The following is a 23834-nucleotide window of genomic DNA, read 5'->3' on the forward strand; positions in this document are numbered from 1 at the left end:
AGGTGGGTCTAATGATCTTTTGATCTGTCAAAAATGGGCAGGCTTGTTGGGCCTAATGAACTTGTTATGTTCCTAAAAATTCTTCTGTTGGCAGACAGGGTGGCATTTGGAAACAGCAGAGGATGTAATGGGTTAAGGAAGGATTTAAATGGCACGGTGTGATGTTGCTGTAGATTACAGGTCTTGGCATGCCTCAGAATACATCCTAGGGGCACAATTAATTCCTCCGGCAATAGATCAGATTTTAGAGCTAGGGTTGAACAAACATGAACACCTGCCTCCCAAGCGACGTGTGCAAGTAAAACAGTTCCTGTTTTCCATCAGCTGCAGGTAGGATCCAGCCTGTCTGTGATTTAAAACAAAGGCCCCAATCTAATTTTTAAAAATAAACTTGTATTTATAGATAGTGCCTTATTAAATTGCTCGGAAACATCCCAAAGTGATTCATAAATAATGAATTACTTTGAAGTGCAGTTACTAATGTTAAGTAGTTGAAATGGGCAGCCATTTTGCATCTTTGCTGATGTTGGGAGGAGGTCCCTCCAGGCCAGTGACACTGCTGGCTGTACAGTTGGGCTGAGAGCTCGGCATGCCCGTGGCCAGAATAAATACGGCAGGTCCCCCACGCCAAGTGCCGTTAGTGGGAACCAATTACCTCAGAGCTCTGCTTCATCGGCGTAGTGTGAAACTACCTCACGGCGAGGTGATCGGTCTCTCCAATGGCACTGGCATTGCATCGTTTTCCAGTGGAGGGCTGACTCCGCTGGTGCATTGACCATTCGACTTAATTTCCTACATTACAACAGTGACTTAGTTCCCTTCAAAAGTACTGCATTGGCTGTAAAGCGCTTTGGGATGTCCTGAGGTCGTGAAAGGCGCTATATAAGTGCAAGTCTTTCTTTTTAGTGAATGGGGTATCAAGGAGCAAGATGCATCCCCTCACCAGGGAAGATGTGAGAAGGTGGCAGAAAAGAAAGAGGAGAGAAATGAATTAAAATGGAGAGGGTATTGTAGAAGAAAACCCTTTGATCTTGCCATGGAAATAGAGTGATCGACTGCTATCAGAAAGTTCACAGCAGTTATGGAACATGAGGAATGTTTGTTGCTATGGATCACTGTCTGATATCAAGTAGTCCCAGCAGAGGACCAGTAGCAGCAGCAGAGGAGGCCCTAGGGCATTATAGCTACTATTTTTGTACGGTTAAACTCAGCGGGGAACAATGATTAGCTGTTTGTGTCAATTTGATTGGTTTATGGTCTTTCCATAACCAGAAGTGAGACACAAACAGAGAGTGTGGAACTGTGAAACGTGGAACTTATGACACGCATGCAACTCACTTGGGCCTTCATGCCGTGTTTTGACAAGACCTTCCTTTCTGACCTGCTGCAGACACAAAGTAGGGAACATTTTCAAAATGGATCCCACAAGCAGGAGAAAACAGTCAGTGAGCAATCCAGATATGGAGGAAATGGGGATCGTCATCAGCGGATATCTCAGTGCTCATTCTTTCCTTTAGCAGAGGTGAAAATGTACTGCTTGCTAATAGTGTTTCAACGTGTTTAAAAGTTGCTGTTCATTAAGTGGAAACACACTAAAGGTATATCAGCTTCTTCATGATGTCAAAAGGTAATTGTTACATTACGAGCCCAGATTAGAACAACAAGAACTTGTGTTTATATAGCGCCTTTAAAGTAGTAAAATGTCCCAAGGCGCTTCACAGCAGTGTTATAAGACAAAACAAACAGATTTGACACTGAGCCACATAAAGGTAGATGACCAAAAGCTTGGTCAAAGAGGATTTAAGGAGCGTCTTAAAGGAGGAAAGAGAAGTCGAGAGATGGAGAGGTTTAGGGAGGGAGTTCCAGAGCTTAATATGTGCGACTGCCCTGCGATGAAACATCGGGGACGATTTTACCCCTACCCGCCTGGTGTTTGGTGGGCACTTACCCACTTGGATCTCAACCTGTTCCCACCATTTTAGGCTCTAAAGGAGCGGACAAGTCACCTGTCGAAAGCAGGCTGGAGCCTCCTAAATCTATACGAATCAGAGTCCGATTACATTACTAGAACCCTGATCAGGTTTTAACTTGGGCTGGAATGGACAAGGTGCCACAGCCATCAGGCCAGGTCAAATTAAGGCAGCAGCTGGTGCGAAGGACAAGAAGGCCCTCTAGGTTAAGGGGAACAACTTCCTTTGTGGGGCGAAGAGGTGGAGCAGGAGTGCTCCTCCAGCCCCTCACAAGGGGATTCGCAGCCCAACCCACCCCCACCCCCAGTCTCTCCACCCCTCCTTCCCGCTGCTAGACTCTCCCATAACCCCCTCCTCGCCATTTAGGTGCAAACCCGCCAAAAGCCAAGGGCTATCCAATCTTTCCCTGCTGGTGGCCACTCTGCACCTTCAATTCTGCCCGAAGCAGGCAGGAAAGGGCCGCGACCATTAAATGAGGCCTTGGAGTTAAAATAGCCCAGGCTGGAACTGAAGCCGGTGAGTCTGACCCTTTTCCCCACTGTCCAGAAACCCGCTTGCCATTAAAACCGACCCCATTGCGCGTGTTTAGCAAATCATTTTAACTGCGTACATTATAATGGTGGCCGACCTGGTTCTGCATGCTTCCTCCAGGCGATGGCTGATTGTCCAGCAGACTCTGGGATGCCTCGAGTGTCGACATCGTCTGGATCAGCTCACTGAAACACATGCAAACCCAAGCGATGAGATAATGGTCCACAGTAGACAGCAGTGTTCGACAATTTCCCTCCAACCCTTTGCGTTAAACCGTAAGCAAGCAGCACAAACTGTCTGGAGTCACGTGGCAGTGAAGAACATGGCAGAGAGAGACGTGCCAACATAGCCCACTAGACGTGCCACCAGCGAAGTGTCCAGGAATGTGACCATCAAACGCTATTAATTGCACAGCAACAGAGCAGCCTGCAAATTTACTGCATGGGTGTGGTACTGAGCAGTACAGATTCTAGGTCGGATGTCTGGTGTGCACTGAGTTAGCTGGTCTTAGCTATGACTGTAGTTGAGGCATTTTGATTGGCCACAGTATCCGTGGGGGAGAATCAGTCTGGGTTCCTGCTCTTGATCAGTGTCCAGTCACTCCTGCTGGAATCTATGGACACTGGGCAAGGACAGAGCTCCCAAAGGCTGGTCATCACCGGGGGAAACATACTCCAGTGAGAGTCGGCTCCTTCAGGAGAGTAAAGAGGAAGGGATAAAAACCATAGTGCAGGCAAACGTACAAAGGTGGACAACTAACTGCCCCCAGCAGGCAATTTGCACTTGGGAAGCTCTTTCCCTTTTCTCCCCTGAAGTGGACTCACGCCGAACTTTACAGAAAGCGAAACAGAGGGACAACTCGGCACAAGACCAGAGATACGGAAAGCTTCAGAAGCTCTCACAGTTCAGCCCAGTCCTCACAGCATTTTCTTCACTCTCCCTGGCTTTCTCCTTGTGTCACTGAACCCACGTGTTCCTGTGGGCTAGGTTTTATCCCTAAAGTGGATGCTCTAATCTGAGCCTTGTTCACATACGCTGTGCTCCTCAATACCTCCTCCATTTGTCTCCAAGAAGTTCAGTTTCCTCTTTCATGTCAAACGCTTGCTTTCCCCTCAGAAACTCATAGCTTTCTGTAAAGACCAGGTCTGTCCAAGGCTTGAATTCTTCTCCCATATCTGTCGAGGCTCTCCTAACCCTTGCCTTACTCTCATAAAAGAAAAAAACTTTCCCCTATCTCACCTCTAACCTTCAACCTATCTCTCTTCCCATGATCCCTTTTCTGTCTCTTTTATCGATTTTATTATGATCGTTGTTTCTCTAAACTTTCCTAATCTATTTCTGCCGAACTTGAAATATCCCATCCTACACATTTTTCCTCCTCATCACAGTTTCACTGTGTTGCAATCAAGGCTCAGTGTGTATTCCTTGCTCCAATTCATTCTTTCCCAGGATCTCAAAGCAATGGAACTCCTGACTTCTCTCAGTCTTTCCTGCCTCCCACAATCTACAGGCTTTTAAAACTCAGTTTTCATCACTGAGCCACTGCTCAATTTATCTCACCTTCTCTCCTACTCTGACCTAATCCTGAGGCCTGCTGCCAATTATATCAACTGCAATTCCGGCCAACTCATACAGGAATTGAACTTGGGGCCTATTGGGCTGTACGGCTGAGTAAGACACTGGGCAGTGCCTCTACCCACCAAACCATCGAGGGAGCTGGCAGCGAATGACTAAAAGACAATGATAGCATTTTAAATATCAACAAGAAGCAGTCTGACTCAATAACCGTGGAAAGTGCTCCTGCTGCCTGCCCTAGGTTATACCCAAGCAATATGGGCCCTAACTCGGAAATCCACACATCCAACACAGGTGCAGCGGGAAAGAATGGGAAATGACTGTTAGGGACAGTCACACAGCAATCACTGCCAGTTCAAAGCTCACTACAGCTAGGTCAAAAGTTAAAAACGTAGCAATCTCTTCATGATCCAGAACTGCTGGAGACTTGAATTGGAAGATGAGTGCTTATAAAGGGAAAACAGAGCTCAGTGAATTGCTTCATCTTCTGAAATATTTCAGGCGGATAAGGGAGAGATTTACCTATGTTAACAGATTCATGCTTTGGAGCCAGCAATTGCAAGCACGTATTTTGTGTGGAGGGAGTTTTACTCTGTATCAAACCAGTGTTGTATCTGTTTGATGGGCCAGTGTACAGGGAGCTTTAATTTGTATCTAACCCATGCTGTACCTGACCTGGGAATGTTTGATGGGACCATGTAGGAGATTTACTCTGTATCTAACCCATGTTGTACCTGATCTGTGTTTGATGGGACAGTGTAGAGGGAGCTTTACTCTGTATCTAACCTGTGCTACACCTGACCTGGGACTGTTCGATGGGACAATGCAGACAACTTTTACTTTGTATCTAACCCATGTTATACTTAAATCGGGACATAACTGAGGGAGCTTTACTTTGTATCTAATTTATGGTGTACCTAATCCTGTGGTATTTATTTTAATACATCGTGAAAATGGAAGTGTTCTATTCCCTTGATAAGCATAAACAATGCTAGATGAGAATGCATGTGGTGAATATTATATAATAACAGTCACAGAGGTAGTTGCAGGTCTCTGAGCTTTTTTTTGCCAAATTTATAAGGAATGTGTTCAGTGCCAGATCTGGTTGAGAGTGACTCTCAGGCATGGCATGTGTCGACCTGCTGTTTGACTGTCAGTGCATGGCATGTGTCTATTTACTGATTGACTGTCAGTGCATAAGAACATAAGAAATAGGAGCAGGAGTAGGCCATATGGCCCCTCAAGCCTCCTCCGCTATTTAATACGATCATGGCTGATCCGATGATGGGACTCAGGTCCACTTCCCTGCCCGCTTTCCATAATCCCTTATTCCCTTTCTGTCTTAAATTTATTCAATGTCCCAGCTTCCACAGCTCTTCACAGATTCACAACCCTCTGAGAGAAGAAATTTCTCCTCATCTCAATTTTAAATGGGCGGCCCCTTATTCTAAGATTATGCCCTCTAGTTCTAGTCTCCCCTATCAGTGGAAACATCCTCTCTGCATCCGTCTTGTCAAGCCCCCTCATAATCTTATACGTTTCGATAAGGTCACCTCTCATTCTTCTGAACTCCAGTGAGTAGAGGCCCAACCTACTCAACCTTTCCTTATAAGTCAACGCCACCCCACCCCCCCACCCCATCTCTGGAATTAACCTAGTGAATCTCCTCTGAACTGCCTCCAAAGCAAGTATATCCTTTCGTAAATATGGACACCAAAAACTGCACGCAGTATTCCAGGTGTGGCCTCACGAATACCCTGTACAACTGTAGCAAGACTTCCCTGCTTTTATACTCCATCCCTTTTGCAATAAAGGCCAAGATTCCATTGGCCTTCCTGATCACTTGCTGTACCTGCATACTAAACTTTTGTGTTTCATGCACAATTACCCCCAGGTCCCACTGTACTGCAGCTCTTTGCAATCCTTCTCCATTTAAATAATAACTTGCTCTTGGATTTTTCCTGCCAAAGTGCATGACCTCACACTTTCCAACATTATACTCCATCTGCCAAATTTTTGTCCACTCACTTAGCCTGTCTATGTCCTTTTGCAGATTTTTTGTGTTCTCCTCACACATTGCTTTTCCTCCCATCTTTGTATCGTCAGCAAACTTGGCTACGTTACACTCAGTCCCTTCCTCCAAGTCATTAATATAGATTGTAAATAGTTGGGGTCCCAGAACTGATCCCTGCGGCACCCCACTGGTTACTGATTGCGAACCCGAGAATGAACCATTTATCCCTATTCTCTGTTTTCTGTTCGTTAGCTAATCCTCTATCCATGCTAATATATTACCCCCAACTCCGTGAACTTTTATCTTGTGCAGTAACCTTTTATGTGGCACCTTGTCAAATGCCTTCTGGAAGTCCAAATACACCACATCCACTGGTTCCCCTTTATCCACCCTGTTCGTTACATCCTCAAAGAATTCTAGCAAATTTGTCAAACATGACTTCCCCTTCATAAATCCATGCCGACTCTGCCTGACCGAATTTTGCTTTTCCAAATGTCCTGCTACTGTTTCTTTAATAATGGACTCCAACATCTTCCCAACCACAGATGTTAGGCTAACTGGTCTATAGTTTCCTGCTTTTTGTCTGCTTCCTTTTTTAAATAGGGGCGTTACATTTTCAGTTTTTCAATCTGCTGGGGCCTCCCTAGAATCCAGGGAATTTGGTAAATTACAACCAATGCATCCACAATCCCTGCCGCTACTACTCTACAGACCCTAGGATGCAAGCCATCAGGTCCAGGGCATTTATCTGCCTTTAGCCCCATTATCTTACTGAGTACCATCTCCTTAGTGATTGTGATTGTGTTAAGTTCCTCCCCCCCATAGCCCCTTGACTATCCAAAGTTGGAATATTATTAATGTCCTCTACTGTAAATACTGATACAAAATATTTGTTCAGAGTTTCTGCCATCTCCATGTTCCCCATCACTAATTCCCCATTCTCGTCCTCTAAGGGACCAACATTTACTCTAGCCACTCTTTTCCTTTTTATATACCTATAGAAACTCTTGCTATCTGTTTTTATATTTTGTGCTAGTTTACTTTCATAGTCTATCTTCCCTTCCTTAATCCTTTTTTTAGTCATTCTTTGTTGTCTTTTAAAAGCGTCCCAATCTTCTAACCTCCCACTAGTTTTGGCCACATTGTATGCTCTTGTTTTTAATTGGATACCGTCCTTTATTTCTTTGGCATGTGTCTACCTGCTGAGTCCTTTGGTGAGTACGCTGAGCAGGAGCCTCAGCTGCCACATATTCATGGATGTGGCCTTTATATGTTCAGCATCCTTGAGCACATCACGCTCAATGTAGTCACAGAGAACTTTATGAAATCCTCTCGGAGCCCTGGAATACAGGAGAAAGAGTCAGTGAGTTCAGAGCCTACACACTGCTACATTAGCGATGAAAGAGAACCATTTCCCCCGCTCTCACTGGGAGGAGAGCGTTCTCTTTATACAAACATTCACCACATTCCAGTGATCTAGAAGTAGATGTTGTTGGGCTTGGTGTTACCAAAACCCGGTAAGGTCCCCCCCCATCACCTGCCTTTTCATCAGAGGGAGGGGTGAACTGGAGTGTCAGGGTGGTCTCGGAAAGCACACCACCACCCACAGAAACATCCGAGCAGGCCAAGAGCAGCACTGACTGAGCCTCTCCTCTTAACCATTGAACGGTGCATGGGAGACAGCAGGGGAGGGGAAAGCAGCATCGTGAAAGGTAAACCTCCAGTGAAAGAAAGTGCCGAATTGATCAGGCAGTTACCCCAAGTGCCTCAAACCAGACGGTGAGAGTGCAAGGACTTCAGTCTCTGTCCCGTGCCATTTGATACCTCTGCCTCAATTGGTGATCGATAGTCTAACCCACGAAGGACCTCACAGTCAAGCCCAGCGTGTTTTCATTCAATGCTCACTTTCCGGGAGGGGTATCATTGGATGGTCTACGGGTCAGATCAGAATACCTTAACATTTAAAGAGGAACTGGATAGGTCCTTGATCACGGCATCCCCATGGAAATGGCCGGCCTTTTCCAATGCATGGCGCAATAGTCCATTGGCGTGGCTGCATCCACATCTCACAGCGCTGTTATCATGCAAACGTTGCAGCTGAATAGAATCAAACAGGGGCGGGAGGGTGGCAAGTGTGCATGGGCCTTCGAGCACACCTACTTCCCTAGACATTCCGCGAGCAGGGAGAGAGATGATTTTTTTGGAGTCCAGCAAATTCACAGCTGCTGAGAGATAGGCCGAGCTGGAATTGGGAGTAAAGGATGGAGGCGGGGAGGGAGATGGCAAGTAAATTAAGAATAAGGCCCTAAATGCACCGGAACTTGGCATCTCCCAAAGTGCCCCCCCCCCCACTTTCACCCCCACCCCCCATGGGTCTGTCAGACCACTTTTCCCAGCATGTAACCCAGGCCTAGTTACTGTGCCAAAGCTGCGGCGTCCACTCCTTCAAGGCGCTGCGCCAGTATCTCATTGACCAGGATCCTGCTAGCATCACTCCTGGTCTTCGCAGGGGAGTCAGCGACATCAGCAGCACCTGTAAAATGTCAAGCGAGCAGCCGTTAGGGTCAGTTCCCCAATAGTAAAATCAATCTAGTCCTAAGTGGGCTGAAAACTACACAACAGCTCCGATCTATGAACCAAACAAACTTATCACTTGTGCATGAGTCGTGGCTCGGTGTGAGCTGGGTGCGGGTTGCATGGGCAGGTGGGGGCGTGGGGTGGAGACACCGGGATCAGGCCTCCCCATCCGCCCTTCAAGACAGATATTTTGGATAACGGGGCCAATGAAATTGGGTACTGGCTTTAATGGATATTGCTAAGACGGGACAGAGAGAGCTCACTATTGCACTTGTACAGTACCCGATCCCAGGAGCACTGTATCTGATTCCGAGTGCAAAGTAGAAAACCCATTCCATCACTGTCCCCGTCACAATCCACTCCAGCAAGTAAACCCAACCGGCCTATGCCAATTAGTTAGATAAAGTCCTCACCATCAGTCCCTCGCCCATGTCAACATTTAGCGTGTATTCCCAAACAGTGAGAGTCGGCAGACTACCTGGCCATGAAGGTCTCAAGAGCTGAGGCCAATCCTGTCTTCAGCCATCACAGACTCACGCATACTCTCCAGCCCTGGGCAGCAATCTGGAGCAGGAGCCCTGACTGACCTTTCACTTCCTTAGTCCAGGGGCGATGAGCCCTCGTGTAGAGCTCAAACTGCTGGCTGGCTGAGATCAGCTAACTCAGCCCAGACTGGATCCACGGGAATCTTGCTAGTCCGAATGGTTCAGTACCACGTCAAGCAGTTCATATATTCCCCCAATTACTGGGAGAGCCTCTTAACCACAGTTGCATTGGAACCTATTAGCCGCAGTTTACAAATCGGGATACTTGTTCTTTTACCTGTTTCCACCGCCTGTCCCTCCACCTCTTCCACGCGTTCCACCGGATACCGCAGGTGAGTCACCAGCCCTGTGTTCTCCTGTTTGTAATACTCAATCAAGTCAGGCATCTTTTCAAAATTCTTCGACTTGATCCCCGCTGAAGCCTGTGGACAAGCAGACAGGATTTACCATAAGTATCTCCAGCTCCCTCTCCTCCCTTACTCTGCTTTTCCCTCTTTCATTCCTCCCCAGGCCTCAGTATCACCCATTCTGTTTTCTGTTCACGCGTTGATGCAATTTGTCTAAATCTTTTCTGCAAACCACAAGGGCTGAATCCGGTAGACGTCTGTGCTTGACCTGAATGTGTTCGGCTGCACCTAGTATCAAAAGGTAACATCACGCACGTACAATCAAACACAAAAACACCACCGACTCACACACACACACACACACACACACATCCCAAAAATAAACAAAATAAGCCACAAACACTAGCTACAATCTCTCTCTCACACACAACACACCTATACATACACACAGTATCACAGCCACGTACACCACCAACAACTATACAGTCAAAAGGTCACATCACACAGTCATACAGTCTTAAGAACATAAGATTTAGGAGCAGAAGTAGGCTATATGGCCCCTCAAGCCTGCTCCGCCATTCAATAAGATCATGGTTGATCTTTGACTTCAACTCGCTTTCCCGCCCGATCTCTATATCCCTTAATTCCCCTAGAGTCCAAAAGTATCTCTATCTCCGAGTTAAACATACTCAACGATTCAGCATCCACACCCTTTTGGGATAGAATTCCTCCTCATCTCGGTCTCAAATGGCCGACCCCCTATCATGAGACTATGCCCCCTAGTTCTAGATTCTCCAGCCAGGGGAAACAACCTCTCAGCATCTACTCTGTCAATCCCCCTCAGAATCTTATATGTTTCAATGAGATCACCTCTCATTCTTCTAAACTCTAGAGAGTATAGGCTCAATCTGTTCGATCTCTCCTCATAGGACAAACCTCTCATCCCAGGGATCAATCTAGTGAACCTTTGTTGCAAGTATGTCCTTCCTCAGATAAGGAGACCACATACACACATACATCCTTACACACATGTATACAGTCTTACACATATGTATGCACACAGCCATACATGCATACATACACACAGTCTTACTCTCTCTGTACACCTCACCATCTCTCACCACTCACTACTCTCTATAGTTCCAGTACTCCTGTATGTCTGGAGCATGATTTGGGGTGAAATTGTCTTGGGGGCAGTATTGTATGTGCCGCCTGTTATATGCCCCATCCGATAGTCAGTTTTATTGAAGTCAATGGGATTGACATATGAAGAAAGACTGGATCGACTAGGCTTATATTCAATGGAATTTAGAAGAATGAGAGGGGATCTCATAGAAACATAGAAAATTCTGATGGGATTGGACAGGTTAGATGCAAGAAGAACGTTCCCGATGTTGGGGAAGTCCAGAACCAGGGGTCACAGTCTAAGGATAAGGGGTAAGCCATTTAGGACTGAGATGAGGAGAAACTTCTTCACTCAGAGAGTTGTGAGCATGTGGAATTCTCTACCACAGAAAGTTGTTGAGGCCAGTTCGTTAGATATATTCAAAAGGGAGTTAGATGTGGCCCTTACGGCTAAAGAGATCAAGGGATATGGAGAGAAAGCAGGAATGGGGTACTGAAGTTGCATGATCAGCCATGATCATATTCAATGGTTGTGCAGGCTCGAAGAGCCGAATGGCCTACTCCTGCAGCTATTTTCTATGTTTCTATGTTTTTATGAATCTTGTGTGGGAGTATAACGGGCAGCCCATACGATACCACCTGTTTATTACTACCGCTCGAGGTGAATTTCTGCCCTTATGCGTTATACTTATGGTCATCCCTCCATTTCTGTTTCTCTAAGGATCCCAAAGGTCTGAACCTTCTCTGTCTCAGTTCTGATGAATTCCATCCTGTGGTCAGATATTTGCTGACCCACAGTCACCAAGTCAGTGTAACCTTGAAGATCCCCATCGGTTTCCCAATGGGCTTTTGCACTTTGTTCCAGTGCCCCTGATGATGAGACAGTGATGAACAGAAATTTGCTTGTTATCTATGACACTGGCCAGACCCACCACTCTAGTCTGATCATTATCCACGAAAGACAATATATAACAAGTAGAGCAAAATGTGGCTTGTGGTTTCAATACCAACATTGAAGCCAGTCGCCAACTGATTGAATCTTTTTACCAGAAACTGTAATACTTGATACTTGCTCCAAATCTGTATTTAACTTTCCTCCACACCAGTCAGTTAGTACGATGCGTTAGTGATGGGTTGTCACTGTTTATCACACCTTTGCAGCAGCCCAGCCTCAATCCATTCATGATCCACTTCAGATCTAGCTCTTTGAATGAACAGTGCCTTTAAGTTTTCTCATGATCAGTCTCTCTAAGATGTTTCCATAATTTACAGCTCCTGCAAAGAGTGCTTAATTCAGTTACATGCTGATCAATGGTTTCTCCCATGTCCCTGTACAGATGAACTAACTGTACCTTTAACAGATCACATTTCGTTTAAGGTTACAGTAGCTGAAACTTGTTCATTGTTATATTTGACTCAAAATTCTTTCTTCCCTCAGAGCTGAAATGAAAAAGATCCAGGACTTTTTTTTGCCTGCATTACAATAGTGACAACATTTGAAAAGTAATTCATTCACTGTGAAATATTTTGTGATTTCGTCTTTTTCAGCCGCAGCCCTACCCGGTCCAGTCTGCGTAGCACCTCCTCCAGGTTGGGAGTGTCTCCCATAAGTTCACCACCTAGTGGTCATTGTTCTCACAGTGTACAACTTAGGTCAGTTTATACATGGATTACAATGCTGGTTAAATACATGACATCACCTCCCACCCAAAGTCTTATTGGGATCACAGGTTGAGTCTCTCTGGTGGTTTACGCTCTCTTGTAGAGCGCCTGAGTTGGGGCACCGGGTTGTTGGGCGCTGGCCTGAGTGTCTGCTGTTTGCGGTGCCTCAGGCCTATCCGGACTGCCCACAGTGACTGGGCTCTCCTCCCTTTGGTTCCGGTGTTCGGTCACCTGTGGTGGAGTGAACTCCATATCATGTTCTTCCTCGGCTTCTTCTATGGGGTTTCTGAACCTCCTTTTTGTTTGATCCACGAGTTTGCAGCAGATTTGTCCATTGGTAAGTTTAACTACCAGAATCCTATTTCCCTCTTTGGCAATCACAGTGCCTGCGAGCCATTTGGGCCCTGCAGCGTAGTTGAGGACAAAAACAGGGTCATTTACATCAATACATCGCGCCCTCGCATTCCAGTCATGGTAGTCATATTGTGACTGGCGCCTGCTCTCGACAATTTCTTTCATGGTGGGATGTATAAGGAATAACCGGGTTTTGAGCGTCCTTTTCATTAGCAGCTCTGCGGGTGGAACCCCTGTGAGCGAGTGTGGTCGGGATCTGTAGGCCAACATGAAGCATGATAAGCGGCTTTGCAGGGAACCCCCTTGGATTCTAAGCTTCCCCTGTTTGATTATCTGCACTGCTCATTCTGCCTGGCTGTTTGAGGCCGGTTTGAACGGTGCCGTTCTAACATGGTTAATTCCATTGCCTGCCATGAAGTCCTGGAATTCAGTGCTTGTGAAGCACGGGCCATTGTCGCTGACCAAGATGTCCGGTAGACCGTGGGCGGCGAACATTGCCCGTCGACTTTCTACCGTGGCAGAGGATGTGCTTGAATTTAAAATGTCACACTCGATCCATTTGGAGTAGACGTCCACTACAACCAAAAACATTTTTCCCATGAAAGGACCTGCGTAGTCCACATGGATGCGTGACCAAGGCTTGGCGGGCCATGGCCAGGGGCTAAGGGGGGCTTCCCTTGGCGCATTGCCCAGCTGGGCACACGTGTTGCATCTGCGAACACAAAGTTCCAGATCTGCATCTATCCCTGGCCACCAAACGTGTGACCTGGCAATTGCCTTCATCATGACAATGCCCGGGTGCTCATTATGGAGTTCTCTGATTAACACCTCTCTGCCCATCTGGGGCATGACTACGCGGTTTCCCCACAGTAGGCAATCGACCTGAATCGAGAGTTCATCCCTGTGCCTGTGAAATGGTTTAAATTCCTCAGGGCATGCCCTGTGCGTGGCTGCCCAGTCCCCATTCAGGACACATTTCTTGACAGTAGCGGGTTTCTATTTGTCCAGACTTTAATCTGACGGGCTGCCACGGGTGAGCCTTCACTTCTGAAAGCTTCAACAGCCATGACCATCTCAGCACCATGCTCGGTAGCCCCCTCAGTAGTGGCTAGTGGGAGCCTGCTGAGTGCATCGGCGCAGTTTTGGGTGCCCGGTCTGTGCCGAATTGTATAGTCATAGGCGGCTAACGTGAGTGCCCACCTCTGTATGCGGGCCGATGTGTTTGCATTTATGGCCTTGTTGTTGGCCAAAAGGGACGTTAGGGGTTTGTGATCTGTCTCAAATTTCCTGCCAAACAGGTACTGGTGCATTTTCTTTACCGCATATAAACATGCGAGCGCCTCCTTTTCTACCATTCCGTAGCCCCTTTCTGCCTGGGACAGACTTCTGGAGGCATAAGCTACCAGCTGTAACTGACCCTTGGCATTGACATGCTGCAACACACACCCGACACCATAGGACGATGCATCGCACGTTAACACAAGTTTTTTACATGGGTCATATAGCGTTAACAGATTGTTGGAACATAACAAATTGCTTGCTCTATTTAAAGCCCTTTCCTGGCTGTCTCCCCAGACCCATTCACGACCTTTGCGTAGGAACACGTGTAACAGCTCTAGCAGCATGCTCAATTTGGGAAGAAAGTTACCAAAATAGTTCAGGAGCCCCAGGAACGAACGCAGCTCCATCGTGTTACGGGTTTTGGGTGCTCTCTGGATCGCTTCCGTCTTGGACGCAGTAGGACTGATCTCGTCTGCTGCTACCCTCATCCCCTGGAATTTTACCTCTGGAGCTCGGAAGACGCACTTCGCCTTTTTCAGTCGCAGACCTACCCGGTCCAGTCTGCGTAGCACCTCCTCCAGGTTGTGGAGGTGTTCTTCAGTATCGTAACCCGTGATGAGGAAGTCGTCCTGAAAAACCACCGTCCTTGGAATCGACTTGAGGAGGCTTTCCATATTTCGTTGGAAGATCGCGGCGGCCGAGCGAATCCTGAACGGACATCTGTTGTACTTGTGTGTCGTGATGGTGATCAGCTTCTTTGACTCACTCGCCAGCTCCTGGGTCATGTAAGCTGAGGTCAAGTCCACTTTTGAAAAACGTTTGCCATCGGATGGCGTCGCAAAGAGGTCCTCCGCTCTCGGTTGCGGGCACTGGTCTTGGAGTGACACCCGATTGATGGTGGTTTTGTAATCACCACATATCCTGAGCGACCCATCCGCCTTGAGCACCGGCACAATCGGGCTCGCCCAGTCACTGAATTCGACTGGCGAGATGATGCCTTCCCTCAGCAGGCGGTCCAATTCGCTTTCTATCTTTTCCTGCATCACGCATGGCACCGCTCTGGCCTTGTGGTGTACTGGCCTGGCGTCTGGGTTTATGTGAATCACTACCTTGGCCCCCATGAAAGTGCCAATGCCGGGTTGAAATAATGAGTCAAATTTGTCCAGGATCTGTGAGCATGATACTCGCTCCACAGAGGAAATTGCATTGACATCGCCCCATTTCCAGTTCATGACAGCAAGCCAACTCCTCCCCAGTAGTGCGGGACCGTCCCCCGGGACAACCCAGAGTGGCAACTTGTTCTCCGAATCTTTGTGGGTCACGACTACCGTGGCCCTGCCTAGCACCAGAACGATCCCCTTTGTGTATGTCCGTAGCTGTGTGTCAATCGGCGATAATTTAGGCCTCCTGGCCTTGGACGCCCACAACTTTTCGAACTGTTTGATACCCATCAGGGACTGGCTGTCCCCCGTGTCTAGCTCCATTGATACTGGGATGCCATTGAGGAGCACTTTCATCATTATCGGTGGCGTCCTGGTGTATGAACTGTATACGTGCTCCACATGAACTTGCTGAACTTCAGCTTCCAGCGATTTCCCCCAGCGTTCATTTCTGCAATTTCTGCAGGTATTTTGCTCATCTCTGCAAACTCTGGCTGAGTGTGTGCCTCCACGCCTCCAACATGAGCTGTTGTTGGAAACAAAAGGTCCCTTGCCAGTCGATCGTCCCTGACTGTCCCTGTGACTGTCCTTGAGTGCGCCATTAACAGGTGTTGATGGCCCCATTACTGGCCGCATTGTCCCTTGCAATGGCGTGAATCACCGTTCAGCTTGCCATTGTCTCTGTCGAACTCCCACTCTGGGTTCGACTACATGTTGGGGCATGCCCGATTGCCCCTGTCTGCCTGGAGAACTGTGTGCTGCTTTAACAATGTTGAATCTCTGTCCCAACCATTCCTTAACACAGTACCTCTCGTCTGTTCTGCTAGTGGCCATGTGGTTTAAATCCCAGTTTCTTGTCGCCATTGATACGTCTTTACTATACAGTATAAATGCACACGAGGCCCATGCTTGAGAGAAGGTCAGTCTGTGACCTGTCCTTTATTCCTTAGCACTCAAGTGATCGAAGTGGGTGGAGCTTCCCCTTTTATACCTGAAGGTCCAGGTTGGGAGTGTCTCCCACAAGTTCACCACCTAGTGGTCATTGTTCTCACAGTGTACAACTTAGGTCAGATTATACATGGGTTACAATGCTGGTTGAATACATGACACTGAGAATGGTGAAAGGTGCTATATAAATGCAAGGCGGACTTTCTCCTCCAATTCACTTTTTCCATCTGCTCCAGTAGCTGCTACAAACAACGTACTTAAACCTTTCCCAACTTTCAGCAAGATTTCATTCAACACAGTCTCCATTTTACTCTTAATTTTGCTGCAGAAAACGTATTATTCTTCTCCTTTCCTCTGCTCCTTTACGGCAGCCACTTCTGAGAGCAAGTAATAGTTGACGGGGCCGAAATTGCCCACCGGTGGAAACGGGGCACGCACCCTGTTTCTAGTGTTTTTACCACCGCGGTGGATGAGGTGGCCGCTTGAGTGAAATTCCGCTCTTTGGCATTATTTTTCAGGAAGTCGCTGATAATAAAGGTGGCAATGTGGCGGTAAGCACACGAGGTGGGTGGAAGTTGGGGGGTCGGGGGGAGGTGTAGTGTCACCATGGCTCACCCCTTCACTTAAATCGCCTGTGCGATTTTTGTAAGTTCGGTCCACCGGGCCACCAGGGAGGGTTTCGGCTGGGCCAGTGGGTGGCGTGGCACCCAAGAGAGGGTACCAGGCTGCCTGTTGGCGGCTCGGCCAAACCTGGGGGCATATTAGCAGTCGGCCGACAAAATAAAACATGGTGGCAGCGGCAGTGCGTCCTCCTCTTTAACGGGAGCCGCACCGCCATTGCAGAAAGCCATCGGGAAAAAGCAGGTTTTGGCACCACCCGACTGAGCAAGATTTTCTCGGCGGAATTTTGCCGTCGGGGTCGGGGGGATGGGAACATCGGCAGTGTGCACTGTGATGACGCACTTAGCATGGATCGGCAGCAGAGGAGCAGTGGTGGGGGGGGGGCGGGGGGGCAGGTTACTGCCGGGTTACCGCAGGAGTGGAATTTTGATGATGGCGGCCATGACATGAAACATTGGCGGCCAGTACACTCCGCAGCATGGCCGCCGGACGGCGGTAACAGGACTTTTTGAAAAGGGCAATTTCGGCCCTTTCGGTGTCTTGAAATCATAGACTGAATGAAAAGGAATAACTTTATTCAGGTTGCACAGCCCCACTTTCTGCGAGCAGTCCATCTTTGGATATTTATTTACTCGATTTCGTTCTGGGTATTTTTAATTTCTGTGTCTCAGTCGACTGTTGTACTGGAGCCTGAGCTCCCTATGTCCCAGAGAAGGTGTTTTCACTTGCACAGATAGCTGAGCAAATTTGTAGGGTGCCCAGGGAACAAAAGGAAAGCCTCCTTTAGTTTATTTCAGATGCTAGTTTTATCCCACATGATCCACCTCCTCTGCAGAAGGCATTAGAATAACAATACGCTCGACTTTCACTTAGTCTTTAATGGCCAAACAAATGTATTAAACAGCAAAGGAACAAGCAAACAGTAGCAATGACACAACACACATGTTTACAGTAGTTATTAAGCTTAGCTGGGTCCATGTGTAGCAGAAAGTAATCACCATCATAGACAGTCCCTCGAACGAGGATGACTTGCTTCCATGAGTTCACAGATGTTTTAATGAAGGACCCGATGTTCCAGTCCTGAACTCCAATTGAGGGGGTGGAAGACGGTTGTGCATGGATTTTTTTTAACGTGTGGTGACCGTTGCACGTCAGCCACCACACGGGCTTGACAGAGCTAGGCCTTTATCCAGTGGCAAGGGTAAAGCAGGACGACTGGAGACCTGCTCTGCTGCACGGACCGAGTGTGCACACATATCACAGTGTGGGCAGGTCCGTGCTGCCCCTGGGCCCTCGGCTCTTCTGGGCCCCGTACCCTCATTCGCCACGATCTCTCGCTGCTCCTCTGCCACAATCATTTGCCGCACCTCCGCCACAATCCCTCACCGCTCCTCCGCCACAGACTTTGTGGCAGAAAGTAATAAATAGTTCACAATTGCTGTGCTAAATTATAGCGGTTGCATAGTGGTTCTTTTTCTCAACATCTAGGGAAGCTATCGTTTAAAAAAAATAATTCCCAGAATGTGGGCAAGGCCACCATTTATTTCCCATCCCTAGTTGTGAACCTGTGGAATTTTCCACCACAGAAAGTTGTTGAGCCTAGTTCGTTAGATATATTCAAAATGGAGTTAGACGTGGCCCTTATGGCTAAAGGGATCAAGGGGTATGGAGAGAAAGCAGGAATGGGGTACTGAAGTTGCATGATCAGCCATGATCATATTGAATGGTGGTGCAGGCTCGAAGAGCTGAATGGCCAACTCTTGCACCTATTTTCTATGTCTCTATGTTTGCCCTGAGAAGGAAACTGAGTGGCTTGCTGGGCCACGTCAGAGGGCAGTTAAGATTCAACCATATTTGGTGTGGAACTGAAGTCACATCTAGGCCAGATGGGTAAGGACAGCAGGTTTCCTTCCCTAAAGGGACATTAGTGAACCAGATGGGTTTTAACAACAATCCAGCGGCTTCATGGTCATTTTTATTGATGGTTAAAGCTGGCTTTTAACCCTTCATAGTCACTTTATATTTCCAGGTAAGCAATGGTGCCCTGTTTCTGGGGGAAGAGTGATAGATACACTTGTTTAGTTGCTCTGATGACTGGGCTTCATCCAAAGCCACTCTGTCAGCCAGAACAAAGCAAGACATCTACTGAATTAGAGGAACATCTATAGCTCCTTATGCTGTATCAGTGTAGGCTGCACACCACGCGCAGTGATTTGGGCCATGTAAATGGAGCTGCCACAGTGAACATACCTCTGTGTACTTGCACTGACTTTCCTGATACACTTGATCAGCTCTGCTGGGCAGGCCACATAGTTCACATGCCAGACACGAGACTCCCAAAGCAAGTGCTCTATTCGGAACTCCTTCACGGCAAACAAGCCAAAGGTGGGCAGCGGAAACGTTACAAGGACACCCTCAAAGCCTAAAGTGCAACATCCCCACTGACACCTGGGAGTCTCTGGCCAAAGGCCGCCCTAAGTGGAGGAAGTGCATCCGGGTGGGCGCTGAGCACCTCGAGTCTCATCGCCGAGAGCATGCAGAAATCAAGCACAGGCAGCGGAAAGAACGTGTGGCAAACCAGTCCCACCCACCCCTTCCCTCAACGACTATCTATCCCACCTGTGACAGAGTCTGTGGCTCTTGTATTAGACTGTTCAGCCACCAAAGAATTCACTTTAAGAGTGGAAGCAAATTTTCCTCGATTCTGAGGGACTGCCTATGATGATGATGTTGATTATTAAATTCCCTTCCCAAAAGGTTTCTCTGTTGTGCAAATTCAATCTTGTCAGGATCAGTCCTGTTTTGGGTCAGTGGTAGCACTCCTGCCTCTGAGTCAGAAGGTAATGGGTTTAAGTCCTTCTCTTTGTATTTGAGCGTATAATCTAGGTCGACTCTTAGTGTAGCACTGCACTGTCGGAGGTGCCGTCTTTCAGATGAGACATTAAACTGAGGCCTTGTCTGCCCTCTCAGGTGGACATAAAAGATCCCATGGCACTATTCGAAGAAGAGGAGGGAAGTTCTGCCTGGTGTCTTGACCATTATTTAACTCCCAAGCAACATCATTAAAACAGATTTATCTGATCATTATATTGTTGCTGTTTGTGGGATTTTACAGTGTAAAAATTGGCTGCCATGTTTCCCTACATGACAACAGTGACTGGACTTCAAAAGTGTTTTTAAACTCTTACGCCTATAAAAGTAGGCTATACGCCTGCTTTTATCAGGCGCAAGAATTTTGAGGACATTTGCTGGGCAAGATATGGGTAAATACCGCAATCTTGCCCATGCAAATGTCCTCGCTCCCGACATGCATTGGATCTGTCAAGCATTATGTGCTGAAAACTGGCTTTTGCGATGCCTTCCGGGTCCGTAGACACTCCGTACAGACCTGGGGAGGCGGGATTTTCAGCCCAAAGTGTATTTTTTTAAGCTTCCTACTTACACCACCTTTCCTGTCCTAACCATTTGGTTAAAAACACAAAACACACCCTATGTGATATCACTTTCTACCAAAAAGATCTACTGATAGAGAAACCCCCCCTAGGGAGACAGTGGAAACAGTTGTATTGATTTATTCAAATGCAGATTAGATAGATTTATTTCAGAAAATATTTGAGTAGAAATCCCGGCCTCCCCAGGCCTGTACGGAGTTTCTGCACACCCGGGAAGGCATCAGAAAAGACGGTTTTCAGCGCACAATGTGCATGCGCTGAAAACCGGCTTTTCCGATTTGTCAAGTTGGAACTTGACAGATCGTAGCCAGATCGGGAGCGACGACATTGGTACGGGCAAGATTGCGGGATTTACGCATATCTTGCCCGGCAAATGTCCTCAAAAATCTTGCGCCTGAAAAAGCAGGCGCATAGCCTACTTTTACAGGTGCAAGTGTTTTAAAACACACAAAAACACAATAAAATTCAATAAAATACACACATTGTATTGTTAAAAACTCTGCCCACTCAGGTAAGTTTATTTTTAACCCGAATTACAAAACTTTAAAAAAATCGGAACTATATTGTTTTTTTCGAAGGCTTTAATTTCAATTAATTTTAATAATGTGAGGCCTGTTTTTTATTTTTTATTTGTGTGTGTTTGTTTTTCTCCCCCATTAATAGCACTGAGAACTCGTAGTTACGCGAGTCTAAGTGCTAGTAATGGAAACCTGTGAACTACCTGTTATGTATGCTAACCTCACCAATGAGTAAGACTTGCCACCAGGGGGCACACCTGTGGGAGACCTAAGGGTCACCTGTGTACCCTGGGCAAACAGGTATAAAAAGCAATCCACCATGCTGCTTCCTCACTTTGGAGTTACATTAAAGAGACCAAGGTCACCATGGTTTGAGCTTACAACACAGTCCCATGGAGTTATTCTGAACTTAACACAACCTACCTGATTGGTTGAGCAGTCACACATGACTGCATCTTTTGCATCGAAACCCTCTGGGCGGGAGCGCACTTTGCAGTTTGGGAGAAGGCCTCCCCACCGGAATCCAGGTCGCCTCCTAGACCACCAGGTACTTTTGTAAAAAATCTTCAGCTAGGAGGCAATTGCCCGTGGGAAGAACCCCAGAAGAATTTCTGCCCCAATAGTTTAGGATACAGTATTTGTGTAACTTCAGACATGACATGTGGTAAGCAATGGTCCCTCGATTTTTTTTTGGTTGTGCGGCCCCTTTAAGGGGGTGGGCAGGCCATTCAAACCTCCGCACATGCGCAGTTTTTCCATTGAGAAACCAGCAAGCAGCTTGCACGGGTGCTTCAGGCTGCAGCGCAACCGTGCATTGGTGGTAAGTGTGGCATCCGTGGGAGAAACAGGTGATATCGGACATATGCTTTCCAAAGCTCTCCTCCACTGGGTTTTCCTCGTCTCATGTCTGGATCCGTTGTAGATTCATTGATTAGTCAACAACTCCATTAGCGTTGTATCGAGCGATTACCAGGATGATAGAAGGTGAATTAGATGGATCGTGGTCTTTTTTTGTCTAGCTAGTCCTATGTTCCTAGAATCAACAACAACAACTTACATTTCTATGGCACCTTTAATGTAGTGAAATGTTCCAAGGCACTTCACAGGAATGTTATGAGAATTTAAAAAAATTTGACACTGAGTTGCAAAAGAAATTAGCGCAGGTGACCAAAAGCTTGGTCAAAGAGATCTGTTTTAAGGAGCGGCTTGAAGGAGGAAAGAGAGGTAGAGAGGCAGAGAGGTTTAGGCAGGGAGTTCCAGAGCATGGGGCCTAGGCAACAGAAGACTCGGCCACCAATGGTTGAGCAAATATAATCAGGGATGCTCAAGAGGGAAGAATTAGAGGAGTACAGACATCTCGGGGGCTGTGGGGCTGGAGGAGATTGTAGAGATAGGGAGGGACGAGGCCACGGAGGGATTTGAAAATAAGGATGAGAATTTTGAAAACGAGGCTTTGCTTAACTGGAAGCCAATGTAGGTCAGCGAGCGCAGGGGTGATGTGTGAGCGGGACTTGGTGTGAGTTAGGACACGGGCAGCCGAGTTTTGGATCACCTCTAGTTTATGTAGGGTAGAATGTGGGAGGAACAGGTGATATCGGACAGGTGCTTCCTAAAGTCCTCCATTGTAGCAACATCACTCGCTGCTTGTCACCTCACATGTGTAATAAACATGACACATGAAAATATTCTTACTTAAATTCAGCTGTTCGGGATTCAATACTTTAGGCATTGATTTGACCAAATAGATTAGAAAGTCAAATTGTAAGGGACCTCTCTGAAGTGAGTTTGGGAAGTCTGCATCCAGTTCTGAGTCAGCAAGGGCCCTCGGCACACAATAAGGCACTACATTAGCAATCGCCCTCAGACACCACAAGATGGCTGATATGGGGAATGGAAAAACATCACACTGCAAAAGGCGCTCTTCTGTAGTTTCCCTGAGGTACACTGCTGGGACAATGTAGAGAGAGCTTTATTTTATATCTGACCCATGTTGTACCTGAGCTAGGAGTGATGCATGCAGATACTGGTTGTTTTGAATGGAAAGTGTTCCATTCGCCAGCAGCATTGCGCATCACCTTGATGCGCACAATGAAAATAAAATGCTTTGCCTCTCTTTGATTTTTGTAACAGAAAATAATGTGAAAGTTATTGGACAACTGTAGAATTTGATGATCAGTTGGTTCCCATGGCACAACAATATATCTATCAACTCACAGAGCAGAGTGTACGTGTCATGTGTCCTACATGGTTGCTGCTTGTACCATTACAAGGTGTGCCACCAGGGGGTACATCAGTGGGAGACTCGTAGGTTACCTGTACAGGTGTGCCAGGCCTAGTGATCCTCACTCTGGAGTTACATTAACTGGACTAAGGTCACTACAGTTCAAGTACAACACATTGCCTCGTGGAGTCATTATCAGAGCATCTAAAGACATAACAATTGGCGACGAGATTACGGACCTTCACGCAAAAATGGCTACCCTTGGTACGTTGCAGCAGTTTGCCGATGGTGATGACTGGGACATCTTTGTGGAGAGGCTCGACCATTTCTTCACAGCAAACGAACTGGCAGGAGGCAACACGGCCACACTGACTGGCAAGCGCAGAGCTATCCTACTAACCAGTTGTTGGCCCACTATCTATGGCCTCGTCAGGGACTTGCTGGCACCAGCGAAGAAAATGACCAAGACATATGAGGAGCTTGTAACGCTGATCCAAGAACAACTCAAGCCCAACGAGAGCATCCTCACAGCCAGACACCGGATTTACACCCACCGACGGCCCGAAGGCCAGGAAATCGCGAAATATGCTGCAGACCTCAGGAGGCTGGCGGCACCGTGTGATGTCGGCAACCACCTCACCGAAGCACTGCGGGATATCTTTGTCATTGGGAATCGGCCATGAGGGCCTTCTTCATAAGCTACTGTCTGCGGATATCACAGTCACACTGCAGAAGCCACCTCCGTGAGCCAGGCATTCATGACCTTGACCTGCGGCTCTAGGCAGATGACTCATCCTCAGGACTCAAACCCGGCAAGTACTGTGCACAGAGTGGTGTCTTTTAGAGGTTGGACTGAAGAACATGAACCTTCTCAGGGAAGAGAGAACAGGCCCCTGAGTCCCTTAACTCAGAGTCCGCCGAGGGGGCTAACCG

At 47.3% G+C, this 23834-nt stretch overlaps 1 protein-coding gene across 1 annotated transcript in view; it reads right to left on the reverse strand.

Annotated features, from left to right (window-relative positions):
• The window catches only part of inpp5d (inositol polyphosphate-5-phosphatase D), a 221667-nt gene that overhangs the window by 139512 nt on the left and 58321 nt on the right, over window positions 1-23834 (reverse strand). The window contains exons 3-6 of the mRNA XM_070882224.1: window positions 9490-9634; window positions 8509-8623; window positions 7290-7430; window positions 2599-2686 (exon numbers count right to left, since the gene is read on the reverse strand). Of these exons, the coding sequence (XP_070738325.1) occupies window positions 2599-2686; window positions 7290-7430; window positions 8509-8623; window positions 9490-9634 (489 nt within the window). The remainder of the gene's footprint in view (window positions 1-2598; window positions 2687-7289; window positions 7431-8508; window positions 8624-9489; window positions 9635-23834) is intronic.

This window comes from Pristiophorus japonicus, chromosome 6 (assembly GCF_044704955.1).
Source record: "Pristiophorus japonicus isolate sPriJap1 chromosome 6, sPriJap1.hap1, whole genome shotgun sequence".
NCBI lineage: Eukaryota > Metazoa > Chordata > Chondrichthyes > Pristiophoridae > Pristiophorus > Pristiophorus japonicus.